At 47.4% G+C, this 23,298-nt stretch overlaps 1 protein-coding gene across 7 annotated transcripts in view; it reads right to left on the bottom strand.

Moving 5' to 3' along the window:
• Window positions 1-23,298, bottom strand: part of Mprip (myosin phosphatase Rho interacting protein) — a 122,959-nt gene that overhangs the window by 25,525 nt on the left and 74,136 nt on the right. For 3 of the 7 annotated variants that reach the window (XM_029546006.1, XM_029546007.1, XM_029546008.1), the window contains exons 6-15: window positions 21,068-21,305; window positions 19,591-20,101; window positions 15,710-15,851; window positions 14,658-14,765; window positions 12,921-12,977; window positions 11,904-11,972; window positions 7,820-7,909; window positions 6,679-6,788; window positions 2,874-3,444; window positions 902-1,018 (exon numbers count right to left, since the gene is read on the bottom strand). In XM_029546006.1, the coding sequence (XP_029401866.1) occupies window positions 902-1,018; window positions 2,874-3,444; window positions 6,679-6,788; window positions 7,820-7,909; window positions 11,904-11,972; window positions 12,921-12,977; window positions 14,658-14,765; window positions 15,710-15,851; window positions 19,591-20,101; window positions 21,068-21,305 (2,013 nt within the window). The remainder of the gene's footprint in view (window positions 1-901; window positions 1,019-2,873; window positions 3,445-6,678; window positions 6,789-7,819; window positions 7,910-11,903; window positions 11,973-12,920; window positions 12,978-14,657; window positions 14,766-15,709; window positions 15,852-19,590; window positions 20,102-21,067; window positions 21,306-23,298) is intronic. The other 4 variants (XM_029546010.1, XM_021213237.2, XM_021213236.2 and 1 more) reach the window with 2 other exon arrangements.

Genomic DNA, 23,298 nt, shown 5'->3' with positions numbered 1-23,298 from the left:
GTATGGGAAGAAGTGTATTTCTGGGATCAGTGGGAAGAGACTAGAGACTAGAAAGACTAGAACCTGGGACCATAACAGCAATCTAAAACCAGTACTTTATCTTTGGTCTTTGCTGAAAGCTTCAGTTCAGTTCTACCACCCCATTCCACTCTCCCTCACATTTTTGTTCCCCAACAGCATGGCAGTACCCAAGACAACATTCCATCTTCTTCATGTCCCAGAGCTAGTGTGGGTCCTAGGAAGCCCAGTGCCTGTCCTCACACCAGGCTATCCACATCAGGGGTACTCTAGGAATCCGAGTGCAGCAGAGTTCTGGAAAACGCCTTGAAGAGGAGGACACTGACGGTGGGCCATCAGCTCAGCACCTAATTGCCACCATTTTTACCCTGCTCCTGATTGGTTAAGTTGGCTAGGTGGTCCTATATCCTCCTGAAACTTAGACTGGTTAAAAAGGAATGGTGGTAGGTGGCTGGTGGTATAATTTTCAAGCTCTATACTACCTTGCTGTTGGCCCTAAGGTGACACTTGGCCTGCTGTATGGTCCGGTTTTTTCAGTATGTGCATTGGGCCCAATCTCACTATGGTGAAAACAATGAGAAATGACATACAAATACATGGGTTTTCACAAAAGCACAATGTCTAGAAAGCCCAAAGAACAGATCACAAAATGATTTCATAACCAAAAGAAAGTCCTCAGTTGTAGAGATTTGGGACATATTCCCCCAAATCAATGTCCTAATAGCAAGGACAATGTACAGAACACCACGGCACTAAGAGCCTTGGTCTTTGTTGACTGACCATAGCTTTGCCATGTTTGCACATTCCTAGCCTGTAGGCCTGAGCAGAACTTTCACATGGAAGCCCCTGAGTGCACTGCTGACTTGGCAGCTGCCCACCCTACCTGCAGCACATAGCCCTCCCGGGCACTCTGTTCTCTGCCCAGTGCCACCCTTAACTGGTCCTGCAGAAGCCGGTTCTGCTCTAGAAGATCTGAGGCTTCCTTCTGGCTCTGCTCCAGCTGTTGGTGAAAACACACATACATACACTTCACAAACATGATGACAATAAGCAAAAGCAGCTGACCACAGGTGGCCAAAACAATGGGGATTGTTCACTGGCATTGGACATCTCATTGGATACACAGCATATAGAACTGAGCATGACATCAGCATCATCGCTCTCCTCTGGTAGCCAAGGTGCACATTTCCTGTTTTTGCTTTAGGTAAGCCCTGCCTAACCCAATAAGTTTCTGCATTTGTTTACAGTTGTACTGTATAGGCTAAATAGCCCATGTGTCAAGTTCCTATCTGGGGAGGTAGCTGTGCTTCATTGAGAAAAGAACGCTTCACATTTTTATCAGAAGAAAGATTGTGGGTGGGTCCTTGGCCTAGCATGTAGGTCTCCCTTTCAGGTTCGATGGAACACAGCATAGATTCCACATAAAGTTCTAGTATATCCTCAAATTAAACATGAAAACCTGTAACTTGTCTACATTCTCTTTTCAACTCAAAGTCACCACCATCTACCCTTCCCCCAAATTCTGAAATCCTTACTGATGCTTTGATGTATGGGGGCTACCCTAGATTTCTGGGTCACGAGAGGGAGGGGGATGTTAAACACTGAACCCCAGACTACTATTCAGTTAAGAATTCAGAATTCTGCCAGGGTGGTGGTGCATGCCTTTAATCCCAGCACTCGGCAGGCAGAGGCAGGAAGATTTCTGAGTTCAAGGCCAGCCTGGTCTACAAAGTAAGTTCCAGGACAGCCAGGGCTACACAGAGAAACCCAGTCTCAGAAAACAAAAACCAAAAAAGATTTCAGAATTCCACTGGGCAGTGGTGGCACAGCCTTTAATCCCAGCACTTGGGAGGCAGAGGCAGGCAGATCTCTGTGGATTCAAGGCCAGCCTGGTCTACAGATTGAGTTCCAGGACAGCCAGGACTCCACAAAGAAACCCTACCTCAAAAAACAAACACCTCAGTATGCAATCTGCAGGCTAGAGGGCTCATACCGATAGTCTAGAAATTACTTAATTTCATTTTACCTAAAGGCTATAGAAAATGGAAAAGTCAAAGTGTTAGTAACCATCTATCAGGCTCATACAGTAAATAAAACAAAAGGCAAAAAAGGCATGAAGTGTCAGAACTTCAATTGGCTATTACGGAAAGAGCGTAAGAATATGCCTGAAGTCTGCTGAGGAAGATGCTCAAAAGGGGGCAAAAACCGGACAGAACCCTATGCAGGCTGAGCACACATCTCAAATAGTTCACATGAGTATTCTAGATTTTAGGGTTTATTGTTTTCCTTTTAAAGTGATTCTGGAGTAACTGCATATATACGCTGTGGGACGGGCCAAATATAAGTATGAACTTCAACCTTGTTACATCTTTACTTTAGACACATGATATGGTTTGTACATGTGAATTGTATAGTTTGCTTTGTTTTGCCATGGAGATTGAAGCCCCAGGGCTTTACGGATTATGCAGATGCTGTAACACTGGGGCCATACCCCAAGTCTACTATATTATAGTATTTAGTAATTTTATATAAAAACAAAACTTCATGGCAGGGAATTTTCTGCTTGTGTCATGGTGACAACGAAAAGTCTTTTGGATTTTGAAGCATTTAAAGATTAATCCTGTAATTTCTTTGGTCATAGAATTCACTATTGACATAAATATATGTGCACATGTCATTGGACATATTTGATGAAATCCTATGCTATAACACAGGGTTAGAATGCCTCCATCTATGCCCGCCTAACCCGATCTCACCATAGCCCCGGGACACATCCCTATTCTACCACAGTACAAAGAATATGTGCTTCTATTGAACAATTTTTTACATGCAGGAAGGGAGCTGCCCCACATTACCTCCTTCTCTAGCAGAGAGGTGAGCTCATGTGTGGAGAGCCGCTCACTTCTGTCCTCCAAGGATAGGTGCAGAGGGGCAATGGGCACCTGTTTCTCCTCCCTGAGAGGGGTGGTCTCCACTTGGTGCCACCGCTGTTCAATTTCCACATGGACATTCTGTGTCTTGAGGTCAGGGGATCCCAGCAGCCCTGGGCTCCGGTCAATGTCCATACGTAGGGCTGTATCCTCCATTCCTGGTCCATCAATGGTGTCCAGCATCCCAAAGCGCTTGCGGCGTTCTTCTCGACGTCGAGCTCGTTCACGCTCCAGGTCACCTGGCTCTGCTTCAAGACACCCAGGGTCACCAGAATCAGAAGACCCAACAGTGCTGGCCCTTTCTTGAGCTAGGGCCTGTTGGATAGGGCGGAATTCAGCCCAGTCAAAGGTCTTGGAGCGACCCTCCCGCCTCCGCTCTCGAGCACGGCTCTTCTTCTGTTCAGGATCTGGCTCTCCTGGCTCAGCTTCTTGCTTCTCATTTGGCCTTGAGCAGGTCTCAAAAGATGTGCTTTTATTCTTTCCCTCAGGCAATGAGCTGTGGGGCAGTAAGAAACACAGGAGCTGTCAGGGAGCTTGGACACTTTAGCAGGTCACAGGGCCGGCCAGCCCACACACCAAAGTGGCTTCTGAGTGTGGAGGGAAGAGTGCTCCACATGTACTTGGTCCTTCCTTGGAGAACTTAAACCTAGTTGATGGGAAGGGGAAAGAGCCTCGGCTATTCCTGAGACTTCAGTTTTCATCCTTAAAAATGGAGTACCACTGTACGCAGGGAATGTCATGGCAGTCCTCTCGTGGATGGCAGGGATAAAGCCAATGAACTTTAATAAGTCCCAGGAGAGAGAAGAGCCTATCCACTACCCAGACCTTGGCGAGGTTGGTTATGGAGCAACCCTACACTATGCAGTGACAGAATGATTGAGAACTAGCACTTCTCAGAAGGGACTCAGGGATTTCAATAAACAGGAGACACCCTCATTTTGATTTCAGAACTTAACTCTAGCTCCAGGCATGACAGATAGCTCAGAGTGAGGCTGTGACTATCTGTTGATCAAGAGAACAAGTGACTCAGGTAGTTGTAAGCCCACACAATCAAGTGGAAGGTAGCATAATGCCCACCACTTTGAGGAAGGAGGTGACTAGGGGGCATAGCCACGCATATCAAAGAGAAAACAGGAGTTGGTGAGCTTGAAGAATACTCGTCTCTTCCCAGTCTTCCCCAAGAAGAGGCCTCCACTCCAGCAGGAGAGAGGGATAAGACATCACTATCGGCAACATGGAAAGGGCTAACTGGGCTCACTGAGCATAAGTTCCAGTGACTGCTAGATAGCCCTGGTCTCATCCAAGTCTAACAGAATCAGAAGTGACTTGGTGACAGGATGGCCCAAGGGGAAAGAGCCAAGGAGCACTTGTATTTATGTCAGGACCAACAAAGGAGATTGCCAAAGGGACATCAAACAAAAGAGAAAGTGATTCCCTTGGGTCACCTGTTCTTGAAGCAAGCAGTAAAAACCAAAGAGCTTGGGCCAGTCAGGCGGCTCAGTTGATAGTGGCACTTGCTACCAAACCCAGCCCAGGCCCTGAGTTCTCCCTGGAATTCACACGGTTGAAGGAGAGAACCAACTCCTACAAACTATTTTCTGACCTCCACATGTGCACAACAGCCAAGGCACATGGACACAAACAATAAATGTTGAAAACAAATAAACTTGTCCCCTGGCCTGCAAAAGTGTGCTGCGAAACCATGCTCCCACAAGCACTCCCACACTAAGAAATACAAGTACTTAAACAAAAATCAAATGCTTTAGAGCAGAAGAATCAGCAAGGGTCCAGTTTAAGATCATACAAACATGCAAATAAAAATGAGTTGGAAGGGGCTGAATCAATGGTGTGGGGTAAGGAACACAGCCTGCCCTTGCAGAAGATCTGACTTGGTTTCTAGCACCCACAGGCAGCTCACAACGGTCCATTAACACGAGTTGGAATGTGGCATGCCTATATGACCCAGCACATGATAGGCTAGGCAGGATGGCAGAGGGGGAGGCCAACCTGAGCAATATAGTGAGATCCTTGAACAGGGAAAACCAAAACAACCCAGAGTGGACCGTTTAGTGGAATTTTGAGAAAATTGGTGACATCTCAGGTCTATGTGGGGAATTGAAACTGACACCTGGGAGCAGGGACAGGCTTTCCTTTCCACCAGTTATGATCCTGGGGGAGGATGTACTGTAGTCATGTGAGACATCCTCACCGTAGACAACACAGCAGAAATGAGAAGAGAACTCTGACACTGTTGTCCTTGCTCCTTATATCTTCTGATGGGCCAAACAGAACAACACAGGCTAAAAACCACTGGGTGTAGAGGCACCATATCAGCTTGAAGACACATTAAATTATAAAGTAGATTCTAGCCAGGAAGACCAGTGGACTAGAGATAGATACAGGGTCTCTAGGTTCATGCCTTGGGCCTCAGTCCTTCCATGGAACACAGCATAAACATGCACAAGTGAGTGTTCTTGGCATCAGCCCTAGACACTCCAACACTGAGGCATGCCGCCTCAAAAGAGCAGCTCAGGTACCTTTCAATTTGCTATAGGGCTCTTCTCTTGACTGGAGGAGCCATGGAGGTAGGGAGGCCAGTGTTCATTTTCAACAGTTCTTTTTAAAAGAAAATTTAAATTTATTGTTTTTTTTTATGTGTATGGGTGTTTTGCCTGCATGTACATCTGTGTACCATGTACACGCAGTGCCTATGAAGGCTAGAAAAGTATGCTGGCTCTCCTGGAACTCGGTGGGTGCAGAGACTTGAAACTGGGTCCTCTGAAAGAGCAGCCATCTGTCTAACCACCTAGCATAGATCTTGAGAATGGCAGAGGGCTATTTTATGGATAAAAGTGGGCCTTGCAGACCCACTGTCCTGTACTGCAGCAGTCAGGATGCTATTTGCTGACGAGTAAAGAAATGACTATGCAACAATCCCTGGAAGGGACTGAAGACAGGAGGTCAGGCTTCCTTTCCTTCTCATTCAACAAGAAATAGAACCAGACAGACAGAGGAGAGAGTTGAGGAAAGAATAGGTATAGCCAATGCTGTTACAGGCCAGTACCCTTTGACCAACATACACCGAAACCTCTGATCCCAAAACCATACTTGGCAGCAACATGAACCAAGAGAGGCAGAAAGTACTCAAGGTGAGACCTGGGTGAAGAACAGTAAGACTTGTCACACACATGGAGCCTATGGGTTGTCCTGAAGATGGACACTGGGAGATCTAGAATCTTCAGAATAGAAAGGGGAGGCATTTTGCATGTTCTAAGAAATATATACAATAGCATGTGGGCTTCAGGACTCACCACCTGAGAAAGAAGTACCTCCCGATTATGTTACCAACCAGGCAGATATAGGACTCTGATGAGGAAGTGAAAAACAACAGTACAAACTATAGTGGACATAAAACAAAATTCTGCTTCCACCCAGAGCTAGGGTGCAGCTACCAGAGAAGGCCCACAGTGGAGCCTGAACCCAGTCTGAGGGCTAAACTCTGCTGATGAAGACCTCCACTCTGAGAATAGGCATGAGAGTGACCTGGGTGGCTTATCAGGCCAGCTCAATGTAAGGAAGGTCAGCAGAGGAAGACAAACAAAGAATCAAGGGAACATGTAGCCAGTTGACGGTAGGCCAGGAGGAAAGGAATTCATGTTGTAGTGTAGTTGGGCTCAGGCCTCAGGGAATGCCAGGTACCCTAGGGCAATTAGCAAGGCCTCCATCTTACCTGGTCACATCTGGGGCAGATGTTGGGAGCACATGTTTCATAATGGTCTGGATCCAGTTCCGTCGTATGCCAGATGTCATGGCTGACAGGGTGAACTCGCCTTCCTTGGTCTACACAAAAAAATACTAACCATTAGTGGTCAGCCCATTGGGGTGACTGCTGCCTCCATCTCTAAAATAAACAAAGTCCCAAAAGGAAGAGGGCTAGGTGATTTTTCTAGGAATGTTGTATAGGACCTGCTTGAGACAGGCAGACTAATAGGGCCACACCTTGGGGAGAGGTGAACTAAGTGTCCCCTAAACAAGGCAGTGCACACTTGCTACTTGCTGGCACATAGATAGACCATCACATGCGTTCCTCTCTTCAAAGAGCTCCGCTAGCCCTAGGGACAAGGACACAAAACTGGCTGGGAACAGGGAGAGCTGTGGCCCAGCCTCCTACAGTCTCCACACAGGTGTACAGTACATGTTCAGAATTCTGGGTGACTAGAGAGCCACTGTAGTCTGTCTAGGACCCACATTTGGTGGTGATAGTGACAAGGTAATATAAGGAACAGAGTCCCACATCAGAAAGAACAAATAACCACCACGAACCTGGGCTTAGAGATGGATACCAAATAAAAGGAGAGTTACCCAGTTGACTAGAACCATTATGAAGCTATGAAGCCTCACTGAAGAAGGCAAATGTACTAGAAATCCCTTAACCTGAATCCAGCAGCCCTTAATCTTTTATTCCCCACACTCTTCATCCTTCCAATGGTCCTACACTCCAATATAAAAATAAAAGAAAAAGAGCTATTTCTGCAACAAAGCATTTTAAAGGCCTTGGAGGAAAAGATACAGAAACCCATTTATTTATTTATTTATTTATTTATTTATTTATTTATTTATCTATCTATCTATCCAGACCATGTATCAGGAGTATAGGTCAGCAGCCATTATCTATCTATCTATCTATCTATCTATCTATCTATCTATCTATCTATCTATCTATCTATCCATCCATCCATCCAGACCATGTATCAGGAGTATAGGTCAGCAGCCACAGGATAGAGATATCACCACTAACAGGGAAGATGGAACACTGACCGCATGTGCTAAGATATCACTCTGCTGGCAACTCCATTCATCCCCAGACTCACATGTATCTGAAAGCCATAGTTTCTCTGGACTGGATACTCAGTGACATCATAGCAAGTGGACAAGTCAATTTCTCCATCTAGGTCAGCTGCCTGCAGAGAAAAATGAGTGGCCGTGAGGAGATTCAGGAAGAGAGGATGCCCAAGTGAGCATGTTTCTGTGATGTCTTCACAGGACTGGACATGACCAACTGTCCTACAAGTGCCGTCCCTTGGGCTGTCAATACCACCATTTCTCTATGTATCTAGCCAAAGAAATTCTTCAGTGATCCCCAAATGTTTCTTTCCTTTCTTCTTTCTTTCTTTCTTTCTTTCTTTCTTTCTTTCTTTCTTTCTTTCTTTCTTTCTTTCTTTCTTTCTTTCTTTCGATTTTTCTTTTTTTTTTTTTTTTAAAGATTTGTTTTATTTATATGAGTACACTGTAGCTGTTTCCAGACACACCAGAAGAGGGCATCCCTTTACAGATGGTTGTGAGCCACCATGTGGTTGCTGGGAATTGAACTCAGGACCTTTGGAAGAGGAGACAGTGCTCTTAACCACTGAGCCATCTCTCCAGCCCCCTTTTTTGATTTTTCAAGACAGGGTTTCTCTGTGTAGCCCTGGCTGTCCTGGAACTTACTTTGTAGACCAGGCTGGCCTCCAACTCAGAAATGCACCTGCCTCTGCCTCCCAAGTGCTGGAATTAAAAGCGTGCGCCACCACACCCGGCTAAATGTTTTCTTATTAAAATCCTTTTACGTGCCTAAAAAGTAGGAAGACCCTCTGTGGTTAGATTTGTGTCAACTTGGCATAAACTAGGGTCATCTGGAAAAAAAAAAAGAACCTTAATTGAGGGATTGCCTCATCAGATTGCCTATGGGCAAGTTGGTGGAACATTTTCTTGGTGTGGAAGGGCCTAGCCCACCATGGGCATTTTGACCTTGGGGCAGGTGGTCCTGGGTAGCATAAGAATAACAAACTGAGTAAGCCATAGAGAGCAAGGCAATAAGCAGTGTTCTTCCACAGTCTCTGCTTCAGTTCCTGACCTGACTTCCCTCTGTAATGGACTATAGACTGTAAGATGAAACCCTTTCTTCTTCAAACTGCTTATAGGCCATTGTGTTAATCACAACAACAACAATAACAACAACAGCAACAAAACAAACTAGGATACACTCCTAAGAATTTTGTCTATGTTAAGTTCAACTATTGATGTTATTTTCTGTATTGAAAATAGAAAATTTAAACATTATTCACTTAAGAAAAACTTTAATAAAAGCTGGGTATGGAAGTTCACATCTAGAATTTGAGCACTTGGGAGGTTGGAGAAGAGCAGTTTAAGTTTAAAGCTAGTTTGAATCACATACTAAACCCACTTCGTGTTGAAATTAAAATTAAAAAATAATCAAAACCTGCTCCGCAGTCACTGTCTAGAGCGGCAGTGTTTATACTTCTGCAGGTCTCTGTGCCTGTCTTGGGAGAGGATGCTAGGCTCTTCTGCTTCTCAGTCAGTTTTCCATGTACCGTTTTGACTAACATGTATGAAGAGAAAGTGGTCTAACACAGATGGGAATGGGAGAATTTTCAAGGAATTGGCTGGCTGGTCTGTCTTGATGAGTAGTCATGTCTTAAAGCTTAACTGCAGTGTGGAATCTGCAGTCCTATCAAGTGTTCTGTGCTGTTAACAATGAAATCATGGGTCTTCTACCCTTTCAACAGCTCTGCTGCCAGGCTTGTTCTGAAGCTTTCTAATTGGTCACAGACAATACCAAATGTCTATACAATTCATTCCGCAGGAGCAAAATCTATGCAATCCCTGCCTATGTCAGCAGCAGAACTTGCAGATAGACAGAAGCTGCTAAGATAAACATAAACCTTCCAACGTTTTCACTTTCTCTTCTTGAGTCAAGGTCTCTGAATACTGCATAAGGTCTCAAATTCTTAGATTCAAATGATTCCCCTGCTTCAGTGCCTTGAGTAGCAGAAACAAGAGATATTTATCACTGTGCCCAGACTAGGCTATTGTTTGAAAGTATTTCTTTTTATATGTGTGAATGTTTTATCTGTATGCCTGTATGCATATTATGGGTGAGTAGCACCTGCTAGTAGGTGGCATTGGATCCCTTGGAACTGTAGGTACATGCAGTTGTGAACCCTCATGTGGCCCTCTATAAAAGCAGCAAGTTCTCTTAACTGCTGATCTAACTTTCTAGCCCAAATTGTTATTTTTTATTGTTTGTTTTGAAAGCTCAAACTCTATTCACTACTGGCAACAAATTGTTCTTGAAGAAATAGATTCCTGGCTTATTTTCATGAAAATGCCCCCTAAACTCTCAAAATTGAGTGACCAGAGTTTATCTGTCAGCTGTTTCTTCAAGTAATAGTCCACAAAGAAGTGGCTAGTTCAGTTGGTAACTCAGTAACTTCTCCGGTAAGGCTTTGGCATGCAGCTGAATGGCTGATGGACATTTCCCACTTAAAGACCATTAAAAAGGGGATGTTCAACAAAGGTGCTCTTCACACAGGTCTGACAACTGAGTTCCATCCCTAGAACACATTTAAAGATACTAGGAAAGAATCAACACCACAGTTACCCTCAGATGTTCACAAAAGAGTCGTGGCATGTGTGTACCCACACAGAGAAGTTCATGCACACACGTGTGCACATATACAAGCACAGTAATAATAAAAGTTAGAGAAAGAACACTATAGAGAATGGCATTCAAAGGCTGCAACTTAAAAATACCAGGAACCTATTTTATTGTTTTTAAACATCATTAACTGTAGAGCAATACAAGCCCATTGATGGTTGGTATAATCTGACTCTGGCCTGTTGTCAAGGCACTGGAAGTTTTATCTACTTCTGCTTTTGTGCCATCTGTGTTATATAAACCCAGTTCTGCTAGCAGTTTTGACTTTCACAACACATTTCATTGAATACTTATATTTTCAGCAGGTAAAGGTGCTTGTGACTAAGCCTGACGATCTGAGTTCAATTCCTGGAACCTACTGTAGAAGGCAAGAACTCCTACAAGTTGGCCTCTAAACCATGCTGTGGCACACACAAAAACAAAGTTTTGAGTATTAGGTGCACCTTTGCTCAAAGTGTACCCTGCCTATCTCATCAACAGCCTCCTCTTGGAGGCCGATCTCAGGAATTTAAATACATAAACCAGCCAAGAGATTCTTTTCCTTCCGCCTCTCCCCCAATTTAAGAGCATGGAATGGCAAACGTGAGATTCGTGAGGATGGATGGGTGATTCTGAAGGACCCCAGATGGAGTTAGCAGGGAAAAGCAGGACATAAGATTTGTCAGGTTGCTCAAAAGACTATCTTGTAGGTGAAGGAAAGGGCCCTTCTGGTTGGTCTTCTAGGAGTGGTGAGGAAATGGCTCATCTGGTAAAGTGCTGGCTGCATGGTAGGAGATGAGACAACTGGCTCCCCCATATGCTGCCCTGACACCCTCTAATGTCCCATGGCAAGTGTTTCCCCCATGGCCTAGTACACAAAAAATGATTTATTAAATATAAATTTCTCTACCAAAAGGCACAGCAAGACATAAGTTAACCTGTCTAGTGACTCAATTTACCACAATTTTTTTTTGAAGACCAAAGACAAAACTAGACCTGAGTTCACCTAGAGTACTAACTTCATTGTTCTTTCATTTTTTAGATTTGTATGAGTATTTTGCGTGTGTGCATGCCTGTGTATCACATGTGTACCTGGAGCTTGTGGAGAAGAGAGCATCAGATCCCTTGGAACTCGAGTTACAGATGGTAGTGAGTCATTATGTAGGTGTAGAAACCCAGATCCTCTACAAAACCAAATGCTCTTAACTGTTGAGCCATCTCTCCAGCCCAACTTCATTGTTCTTAAAAGAATACAGAAAACAAAGTAGTCAAAGCCCACTGCATCAAGATACCGAACTCAAGTCCTTAGAGGATGACCATAATGTCTGAGGAGGGCAACAGTTCTGCCATCAAAGCTGGTCCATCTGCATGTACTGTCCCAGTAGACTGAAACCATGACACCCAAGGCAGTAGGCTACCTTTTCACAGACTTCAGCCCTGGACTTTTAGACGCCACTTATGCCTTGTAGTATTCTCACCTCCTCAGCCACGGAATCCCTGTAGTATCTCAGGCTCTGATCTGCCAGGACAAACCAGTGTTTCTTCCACTAAGGGAGAGAAAGATAAACATCCAGCTACCCTGCAAACATACCTGACGCCCTCCCTGACCCCAGCTGAGTGAGGCAACCTGAAGAGTACAGGGAAAGCAGGCAACAGAGGCTGTTCTGGCAGGCAGCCGTGCGCTCATGGCCTCGGGAGGCCCTGTTTAGATGCACTCCAGCAATGAGGCAGTGGAGAGTAGTGGGCCTTGGCCAGCTCTGTGCCCCAGTGTGGGGTTGGTGACTGGTGCTCCGAAGGCCTCCATCCTAACTGCAGAGACTGCAGACAGTTCTGGGTCCATCACACAGAACAGTGGCTGTGAAAGGTGCTGAGAGGCACAGTCACTTGGCTGACACACCAGTGTGAGCACACTGTGCCAACAGGTACAAACTAACCTGCATAAGTCCCAATCTTCATTCTGAGGAAGGGAACTTGAGTCTTCAGGTAAAGGCAAGGGCATTAAATATGGTGGAAGAAGGAGAAAGAAGGGATGCTTTGGCACAGTCTCCCAAGGCAAAAGGAGCTAGGATAGTATACTGGGTTTCTATGGGCTTCTAAGGCAAGGGACTAACATGCTTCTGGTTAAGGCGAGGCTTGCAAATTCTTCCTATTTGGAGTTAATATTTACAATTCACAATTCTAGGGACCCAATGGTGCCCTTAAAGCTGAGATGGTCCAACACAAGGATTTTGCAGCCTTATGTGTCTGCCATGTATAGCTGCCTTGTAAGGAAATACAAGCCAGCCCCACAGCCATAGGCTGGCTATTCTGCCTCTGAGGAAGCATAGACTCTTTAAGAGAATTTTTAGGAGCAATCATAGGCAGGAACTGTAGGATGTTGTAGGTTGTCTGCAGGTCAAGAGCATGAATCAGGGCTCACAAACCCCACCAGGGACAAGACAAGCTGGGACTTGTATCTGCTCCCCAGTCCTCCAGGCCTCAGCACTTACACTCACCTGGCCATCCTCAGACTGCTTGGTTAGCCAGCCTTTCTTGAAATTCAGCAGGTCAGGCTGAGAAAGGAAAAAAAGAGAATAGCTCAAGGGAAACCATCTGGGTTCCCCAGTGCCGGACAACTGTGTTCAACAGGGTTGTTTTTATGTAGATGAAGCAGCAGCAGAAAGAGTTTCTACCACCTACCAGACAAGCCTGCCCACTTTCTTCCCCAGAGGCATGTGTCCCTGAGGAAGTAGTTGAGGGACAAACCTGGGCCTAGGAGCATAGGCTGCCTGGCTGCTGCTCTAAGGCCTCTATTCTGGCTTACTCAGGGCTTTGCTCATTCTGCCTTGGGTCATAGCATGGGCCCAGATGAAGAGTCCCCAGGCATGTTAAGTACACGGGGACACCTGCAGTAACAGCTAAAAGGGGAATCCAAAGGCTTCAGCTGAGCCCGCAGAAGGACTGAAGGCTAGAAGCCTGAGAGGCAAACCATGTCTGAGGTGGACAAAGCAGTAGCACCTTGTCCGACTTTAAGGTTACTCTTATACCAGGAAGAAGTTCTGTTTCATTCCCTACACAGGAAGGGAGGTCAGGACCATCAGCAGGTCTGAGTGGGTGCTGGCTCTAGTGAGGAGCAGCCTGCATTCCGCTAGGGACAAAGTTCTCATTTGCTACAAGTATACCCGAAGGACAGTCTTTGAAGACCCCAGCTACCCATTCTGTGGTCCCCAGTGCTCTTAGGTCTCTTCCACAGCTGTCCTGATCAGAAACAGGCTTTGATGTCTCTTACTACTCCAAGGACAGGGAGTGATCCAGAGAAGTGACACCAACCAGGACAGGCATCCTGGGAGTTCCTGCTCCATTGTGGAGAGGCCACAGCAGGCTCCTGCCATGCCACAATTGAACAAAGATGAGGCTTCCCTCTGTGGAGCCTTCCTGTAACCCATGCTTCACAAGACTTCCTTCCACAAGAATTGTTTGAAGAACCAACAGCTGTGGGGACAAACTTTAGCAGGCTCCAGCCCTGAGACCTGTACAAAGGGAAGTCCCCTTTTGATGGTGCACGGTTGTTGCTTCAGGAGACTTGGGATGAAGGCCAGCCCGCTCACTGCCTGCTGAGCTGCTGCTCTATGAGAGTCTTAAACCTTCTGCTGTGGTTATCATTGTTGTGTCTGCCTCAAGGAATGGTGGAAGCTGGTCCCTGTGGCTCTTTTCTCTCTGGGTCTCTGGTGGTTGCCAGGAATAGTGGCTACCAGCTGAGCTGATAGAGAACCTGCTCTGGCTGGGGGATGAGAGCTGGTGAGTGTGCCACGTCTCCTGGAAGGTTGTAGGCTGTGCTGAGGAACCAGGCCGAACTTTGTCTGCAGCTTCATTCCTGTACATACCCTCAAATGGGACAAACTGTCAACACCACATGGATCCTGTTCCAAAGTGCCACAAAAATAAAAACCAAAAGCAAGACAGCAGAGGTCAAGTTGGGGCTTTACACCTGTAGTGGCCCTGTGTAGACCTCCATGTGCTGCTACTCAGGGTGCCACACAGCCCCCAGTCCTGGTGGGCCCAGGAGGGGGAGGAATGCTCAGTTGCCAATGGGTTGCAGACCAGTGGGTGGGGCACTCACAGGCATGAGGGTGGTACAGAGGGAGGGCCAGTGTGGACATAAAGACATAAATGGACAGTAGCCCAGAGTGGCCAGAAGCAGCAGCGGTAGTGGCACAGATCTCCAGAGAACTTGGCACGTGGCCTGGGCTCACCGTCATGGAGGATTCTGTGGACCTCCTGTCCAATGACTTGGCTCTTCGGTGTGGAGACAGGGGACAAGCATCTGAGAGAGGAGCTGTGGGGGCTTCGCTGGCAAAGTCCTGTGGCAGAGAGCAGCCACCCATCAGTACAGCTCAATGCAGCTTGGGCACGCATGGGGGCAACAAGTTGGGTAGTTCATCCCTCCTTGAGTGGGGCAGTGCTGTCAGGCCCCACAGCAGGTTCTGGGATGACCCTTGTCCTGGCATGCTTTGGTCAGTAGAGCAGCCTTTTCTTTGGATGCCTGGTTATCACTGGTCCCACCCAATCTTGCAGCTTCTCAGGTTACAGAAGACAGACAGCAGGCACCTCGTGAGCAACAAAGAAACTGGAAAGAAGAGCTTGGGTACAGCAGGCCACAGAAGAGGCAGGTGGGCAAGAGGCTGGAGGAATCTGGGAGGAGGAAGAGGAGGAGGAGGAGGAAAAAGAGGAAGAAGAAGAGGAAGAAGAAGAGGAAGAAGGAAGAGGAGGAGGAGGAGGAGGAGGAAAAAGAGGAGGAAAAGGAGGTGGAAGAAGAGGAGGAAGAAGAGGAGGAAGAGGAAGAAGAGGAAGAGGAGGAAGAGGAGGAAGAGGAAGAGGAAGAGGAGGAAGAGGACTGCTGAGGTTTGACAGACTTTGTAGGCTAAGCAGAGAAACAGAATACAGCTTGCTACTCCACAAACAAAAGAAGGAAAAAAGAAGGAAAAAAGTATCATAGTCAGCTTTGTTCCTGGGTGGCCTCGGTGGGAAGAAATTGTGCTAGTTACAAGTGGGATCTAAAACTCATTGAGCATCCTGTGGCACAGAAAGCTACTGCTGTAGGAGGGAGATGTGGAAGACAGGCTGGTGCTCAAGAGTGTGGGGAGCAGTGCTCCCTACACAAGGGGCTAACTGGAAGAGAACAGAGTAGAGGCCCAGAAGAAACATGTCCTTGGTTTGTATGGGACTCAGAACATGTACGGAAGTGTGTTCCCTAGACCCAAGCCATGCTACCAAAGACCCCACTTGGCCCCACACTGGAGCTCACCCGCTTTCTAGGGATGGCCCGTCTCTCACTGCGGCCCTGACGAGTGTCACTTGATGGAGTGGTCAGAATCAGCATGTTGGTTTCCATGTGCTCTGCTTTTTCAATGTCCAAGGCCTCAAATTTCTCAATTACCTGGGATCTCCTACAAAAGAGGACATGAAGCTGCAGAACTCGAGTTTCCCTGTTCCCAAGGTGGACTGCGTCTCAAGTCCAGTAGGGGCTCCTGTAGTCAGCTTGCACACCTGGCCTACCTCACTGGGCTCCAGTGTTAGCCTTCCTGTTAAACAAGTGAGGCACTGTTTACACAGTACTGACAGAACTTAGGGCACAGATTCAGTCTATTTGAGCTCCACTTTCCCCATTCATGCTGGGCTGGAACAGCCATAGAACCTTTCCACACTGGGCCTGCACTGGCCCTGCCCCAACATTGGACTCATACAGCTTGGTACACCTTGGTAACCTCCCTGAGTCAGATAGCATAAAGGACAACCACCACCTCCGCACACATTGCACCCTCTAGTTACAATGCACCCCACAGTATGGTGTTCGAAATTTAGCAAGATAAAAGCCCATGAATTAACAGTTTCTGCTAACATTAAAAGGAATCAAAATCAAAATAAAACAAAGCAGTTGATTTCATGTGAAAGGCCAGTGGCCTTGTCAGGCGGTCTGTGGCTGGGACGACGGAGCTGAGATGGAAGCGAAGCGGGTGGAGGAGGCGCGAACCCAGCAGAGGGTGGAGAGGGCAAGACCTGAAAGAAAATAAGGCTGGGAAATGAATGAACAGAAAAAGATTGCTTTTAAAATTCAAATCATGATAAATCAAAGTTATCTCAGATTTAAAGCAGCAAACCCCAAGGTAATGGCTCAGGAGAGGAAACCTGTAATTACCACACAGCCTAAGGAGTCACCCTGTGGGCTTAGGCAGAAGGCTTGCACTGCCTACCTGGACTCTGAGAGCTGATTTCAACCTGCTGGGAGGATGGTCTCTTCTCACCAAACCTAAGGCCTGCTCTCCTAGGGAGAGCCTACTCCCTCACAATGAGGGTGGGCGTGGCATGCATTCTGAACCAGTGGTGTGGAGCTGAGAGGAAGTGATAAAGGTCCCTCTCAAAAAATTAAAATTTCTAATAAACAAGAGGAAGAATATGGCCTAGAACCCAGGAACCTCTCTTTTCAGGGGTAACTACAAATCTTCCTTAAGAGTTCCTTTTCTCAAGGGAGGTAAGAGGGCAAAGGCAGGCAGGGCTCAGGAGGGCTTGTGTGGTGTTAGAAGACTGGTGCTGGGTTAGCTTGCTGTGCCTGTAGAGGCTGAGGTGAGGAGACTGGCTGGGAAAGCAGTGAGCTAAGTAGCGGCTGGCTGGCTGGCTGGCTGGCTGCCCGGTAGAGGAAAATCTTTTTTATGTAAGTACACTGTAGCTGTCTTCAGACACTCCAGAAGAGGGAGTCAGATCTTGTTACGGGTGGTTGTGAGCCACCATGTGGTTGCTGGGATTTGAACTCTGGACCTTCTGAAGAGCAGTCGGGTGCTTTTACCCAATGAGCCATCTCACCAGCCCGAGGAAAATCTTTTAAATGCAGCCAAGGCATCCTGTACAGCTAGACTGCTGCAGGAAGAGCTGGACACCACCATCCCAGGGCCACTGTTTCTTCTCGGGCTGAGAGCACTGTATCTAGCTAGGGGACTTCAAGGCCCCAGGATAGTAGGAGGGCTGTGCCAGGCCAGACTGGCATCATGGTATATAGGTTTATAGGGTTCCAAGCAGAGTAGCTAGCATGAGAAACAGGAGGGACTTGCTATAGCTGCTTGACAGAGATACTGCCAAGACATGATGAGACCAGGAGCTTGGGCAATCTCTGTATATAGCTAGTTCTCTGTGGCTAAGTTGGTGTTTCTGAAACAACAGAGGTGACAGGAAGTGCTCACTCAGGCTACTCTGACAGATGTGGCTCTCACAAAGAAAGGTGGAGAGGTCAGGGTTCCATTAACTTTCTGTTAGTCACTAAAACTGTTATAAGGATCATAGCTTCTCCACTTAGCAGACACAGGTCTAAGAACCTCCTGTAAGAACTCCTTCAAAGGCTCAGAAATCTGAAGAGCAAATTCCAAGCTCAGGACTGCTGGTACTCAGGTAGGGTTGCTTACTGGCTCACTGAAGTTTTCCAAATGTAACCCTGTGGTTTTCAACTTCCTCACTGTGTAGCAGGTCTGTCTTGGCTACAGTAACTCAATGCAAAGTAACTGACATTTTGTCACTCTAACTTATCAGGGACCAGGATCCAGTCCAGCACCAGGTGGACTACTTGGGCCTCAGACAGCAGTCCTCAAAGAGCAACACCAACCAGCGAGATCATTCAGGAAGGGATAGTTTCAGGGTTAATGTGCAGAAGTAGTCCAGACACCAACACCAGCTGAGATTCATCCCCATAGTGGTGAAGAGCATGCAAGAACAAAGCCTAGAGACCGCATCTATCTCAGGCAGGTAGACAAGAATGCACTCAAAATTAACATCTCTGACAAGGAGCCTAGCCAAGCAGGTGGGCAAAACGTTAACTCTGATCTGACACTAAATGTAAGGCATAGCGACCCCATTTTGGAACCACCAGAATTAGCCTGCTCAGCAGCCAGTGTAAACCTGCCCCTGCCCACCCTGAAGGCCTCCTTAACGGTTAACAAGACCTTTTATTTCTGCTACCCAAATGCTTTAAAAGGACATGAGGAGCTCTGATGCTGGTTCCTATCATAGGATCAGAGACTTCCTGCTGAAGGCCTGCCTACCCACTCGCTGTTATTCACTATGAGGGGTGGGGTCACCCAAGTTTTCACATCCTTGAAGCAAGGGTAAGAGTAAGAGGTGCCTTACTGAGCCACTGTTGGACTGTGAAGACAGACGATCATATGGAACGCCAGGGAGCCGAGTAGTATTCAGTGTCCACTGTCTACCTGAGGTCCATAGGCCATTTGAAATAAGCTGGGTTGGGTGTCAACTAACTGTGAGTTGAGAAAAGGGGACCAGAGAAAGTCCTCCCTAATCTCATCCTGCCCTCAGCACCTGACTGAACTTCAGCCTGCACCCAGGGCAGGGAAGACACTGCAGATATTTCTGGAGTTGCCTTTCTGAACAGAGGACTTCTTTGTAAAGCTAATGAAAGTGTGCTCTCCACCACAGCAAAGCAGACGGATGAGCTTTTAAACTCTCCTGGGGGCAGCCATGGATCTTTAGAAACCTGTCTGGTGTTAAGCAAGAAACCTGGCCTGGACACAAAACACAGCTCAGAGATATGGTAGAGAATCTGAGGGGGGACTCACGGGTAGAACTTTCCCTAGTCCTCAAGCTTGGGACATCGGGGCAAAAGAAAAGCAGGCAGGAGCCTTATCTTTTCAGCAGTAAGTACTGTTATCTCTGCCACTGGTGGGAAGCCATTTCAGCAAAACCCAGAGGTTTTCTAAAAGTGGTACCTGAGACACCCAGCAGCTTTTCTGGCTGCCTCTTGTATCTTAGTGGGAAGGATCTCTGCTGCCCTCACTTTCCTGTATCTTGCAATCCTTCAGTGCCCTCTGACAACTGCAGAGCTGTCAGCATGAGGAGGGCCTAGTCCCTATCTGCAGCTCTGAGTCTTCTTAAGAGAACAGAAGTTCTAATAAGAGAGAAGGCCAAGAAGCCCAAGACTCAGCCACACTGGGCCTAATCTGGGAAGCACAACCTACATCAGGCAGCCTGTAGGCACTTAGTCCTGTATCTGGCTGCCAGGAGCTGAGAACTAGCACCACAGTCTGGGACCCAGAGAGGAAATGCTCCACACACTGAACAGAAATCATGTTCCTGAAGTACACTTGTATGAGTACATACATGATTTTAGCCCTCTAGTGCCCTCCTTACCTCCGCTCGTTGCCAAATAGACGGGCCACCTCTTCCCTGCCAGGGCTCCGGGCCCGAGTCCTATGCTCCAACCGCCTTCTCTCCACCTGGAAGGCTTCTCGATGGCTGATCCGGATGGCCTTAGGGACGTCGGCCAGGGCGGCATACTGCCTGCTGGCTTTAAAGGCAATGGTGCTCCCCAGTATCTCTGTTCCCCACCCCCTAGCACTGCTGGCGTCCACGTGGTCGGGTGGCCTGCTGGCCTCACCCAGGCTGGCAGGGCAGATGCTGTAGACCATTCGGCTTGGGGCTGGAAGACCTGGGGAGTGAAGGGGGTGGCTGAGCTCCTGTGAGGGCGATCCAGGACAACCATACCTGCTGTGTGGGGTGCTGGGGCTGGGTGGGGAGAGGAGTGGGGGCAGCTGCTCCTCAGCCCTCAGGTCCTGCTTGGCCTTCTCCAGGGAGAAGTAGCCGCTCTCTACCCGTACTTTCCGACCACCATCCACACGGTCCCCACTTATGGTGCTTTCATCTAGAAGGTAAGAGGAAGCTTGCTCAGACTGCTGCCAGCTCAGTCATCAGAACTTTCCAAAAGCCCACACATGATCACCCAGGAGCTGCCTCAACACCCTCCATATTGACACCCACAGCTATGAATGGGCTAGAGGTAAAAGGAGAAAAACTGTGGGCAGAAATGGACCACCCATCTCCACTGTCTTTCCTCCCTACCCTTTCCTCCAGTCTGGTCACTTTGCAGGCAGTGACTTTCGGACAGTTCTGGTGGGGAAGCAGGACTCCATCCAGACCACAGGAAGAAACCAACCAAAAGCACATCTTTCAGGCTTAGGGGTTTGTTTTGAGGCAGGCAGGAGGCCTTTTATAGGCATGGACTGTAAATGTGGATAGGTGTGGATGCTAAAGAACTCCAATTGAGGGAGGCAAAGAAGGGGACTAACTCCGCTAGGGCAGCACAGCATTCTAAGTGGAGAGGGCACGGAGATGTCAATGGTGTCCTCCCTGGTCCTTCTTCTTAGCCAGGAGCGGAGCAAGATGGTAACAATGAGGAGAGGGGCACTGATGTCCTAACTGCTATCCCTCTAAAGACAGAAGCACCCAACCCAGCAGGTTCTAAGAGCTAATGAGGTAGGAACCTGTGGTACAGGAACAGAGATCTCACTGAGGCAGAAAGAATAGTGTTTGTAGATTTCCTGAGGCCAATGGAGTAGGTGCTGCGCCTTTCTCCTTCACAGGTGAGATAGAGAAGCCGAGCTGAATCTCAGTGGCCAGGAACCAGTCATGCCAGGCCAGTGCTGCCCAGAACTGATGATGCACGATGCACAGAGGGAGGACAAGTGCAGGACCCCTGACAGGACTCTAGCTAGGGCCCTGTAACACATGCCCAGTGTCACGTGCTATCTCCTAGATGGAGGTCCACTCCAGCAGTACAAGACAGATCACCACAACAAGGAGGCCCGCAGGCTGATCATCTGCTGCTCACCTTCTTTGCTTTCTAGCCCTGGTTCCCGTGGGGTGCAAGCAGCAGGAGGCTGGCTTTGGCTGGGACTCTGAGCTGGACTCAGACTGGTCCCATCAGGTTGGTCTTTGGCTCTCATTTCTTCCTGCCAGAGTGTGGATTTGGTGGTGGGGACTTTCTCAGCACTGGGAATGCTGCTGCTGCTGCTACCACTGCCGCCGCCATTACTGCTAGTGACAGCCATCTTAGCAGGCCCAGGTTCCTGGAGAGAGAGAGAGAGGGAGAGCAGTGAAGGTGGTAGCATATAAACACATAGCCCAAGCTAGCACACAGGTTCTGGCCACTAAATTACAAGGGATATAAAAACATCAAAACAGTGTTGGGGGGGGGGGATGAGAAGTCGTGGACCCACCAGTGCCTTGTCCAAGAGGCCTTGCAGAGGAAAGGTTCTTGATTTCTACCAGAGCCATGCCACCAAGTATCTAAAAGCTCTCTCTGTACACTGCCAGACAGTGCTTAGAATAGCAGCCCAATTACTAGGGTAAGCTCATAGGAGTCTGCCATTCCTATACTCATAGGGACTTGGAAGTAAACAAAGGGAGATAGGACAAGGCAAAAGAGGAATGCACTCCTCTGAGCCAGGCCCACTGCTATCAAGATCATTGGGGAAAATGTAGAATTCCATAGAAACCTGTGGTCTTACCCACTCTTAGCTTAAATGGAACACCAGGGATGATGTGAGAGAACTACTGAAATAAGACAGACACTAAGGCCTGACAGCTGTTGGTCATTTAATTAGAAATCCTATCCCCTTGATGATGATTTGTGGAGGTGGGGCTCTTAGGATTTTAAGTCTTGAAAGTGGACCTCTTGAGGGCAAGAGATGGCTCAGTGGTTAAAAGCACGGATTGCCTTCTGAAGGTCCTGAGTTCAAATCTCAGCAACCACATGGTGACTCTCAACCATCTGTAATGAGATCTGATGCCCTCTTCTGGAGTGTCTGAAGACAGCTACTATGTACTCATATATAATAAATAAATAAATCTTTAAAAATAGTTATAATAATGAAAGTGATAAAATTATTATTATTATTATTATTATTATTATTATTATTATTATTATTATTATTATGTGGAGCCCTCACAAATGGAATTAGTAACCTGTGAAAGAGGCCAGGAGATCGACTTTGTGGAAGTGGGCCCACATCTGCTGCTACTTTAACCTTGAACTTCCCAGTTCCCAGATCTGAGAAAACCCCAATGTCTATTGTTTGAGCACCTCACTCTGAGACACACAACATCTCACTGAAACCTGCACACCCACACCTGTCACATGCACACCTTGTTCTCAAGCACAAGTTGTTCTTTATTGGTAGCCCAAGTCATTTCCCAGTTTTCCCAGTGCACAAAAGTGGTATGGCCCTGAACAGAACTCAGCAGACATACAAATCCAGTTTCTAAGTAACAGAGAATTGGACTCTTCAGATGTTAAACCCAGATAAAGACAGGATGGCAATCCCAACTGCCCTGTAATACCCACTCACACTCTGTGCCCAACCAATCTCCAGAGTGCTGCCAAGAGGGTTGTTTCAACTGATTACTATCTTGCCACAAAGACAGAGGGGATGATAAATATCCACATCCCAGTCCCCTGTGGTCTCAAACCAAATAATCAGGGCTGACCCACACCTCTGACCCCCAAAGAGCTTGTTCCCTCTCCTGTATAACAACATTCTGCCTTCTGGAGCATAGGCAAACAAATATCCATTCTTGGGCTAGATTCTTTTTTTTCTGAGCAGGTGGATGAAAAATCTAGTTTGGTGGATGTGGCCACAAAGAGGTAGGTGTAGAGGTTCAGACTGCACAGAGCCAGCCTGGGTCAGCAAAGGGTATAGAAACCTAGGTTCATTGCACTCTTTCCTGAAGAGTCAGCTTATGTTCATGCTGTTAAGACTGTGATGAACCCTGGCTGCTATCACAGGCACTAAGAAGGGCTTTCAGAACCAAGGAAAAGGGAGTAAGCTCCCTCTCTTCAGGGGTGCCATACTCTACTTCTCCGGCATGAAAATGGAAAAGGGGCTATAGTGAGAAGGAAGTCTTGAAGTAGAGGGTAGCAGAGACCTCATAACAATGAATCTGGCTGGCGAGGTGGCTCAGTGGGTAAGAGCACCGAAGGTCCTGACTTCAAACCCCAGCAACCACATGGTGGCTCACAACCACCTATAGTGCATCTGACGCTCTCTTCTGGCCTGTCTG

This window comes from Mus pahari, chromosome 14 (genome assembly GCF_900095145.1).
Source record: "Mus pahari chromosome 14, PAHARI_EIJ_v1.1, whole genome shotgun sequence".
Lineage (NCBI taxonomy): Eukaryota > Metazoa > Chordata > Mammalia > Rodentia > Muridae > Mus > Mus pahari.
The sequence above is the reverse complement of the archived record's forward strand: the minus strand, read 5'-3'. Positions and strand labels throughout refer to the sequence as shown.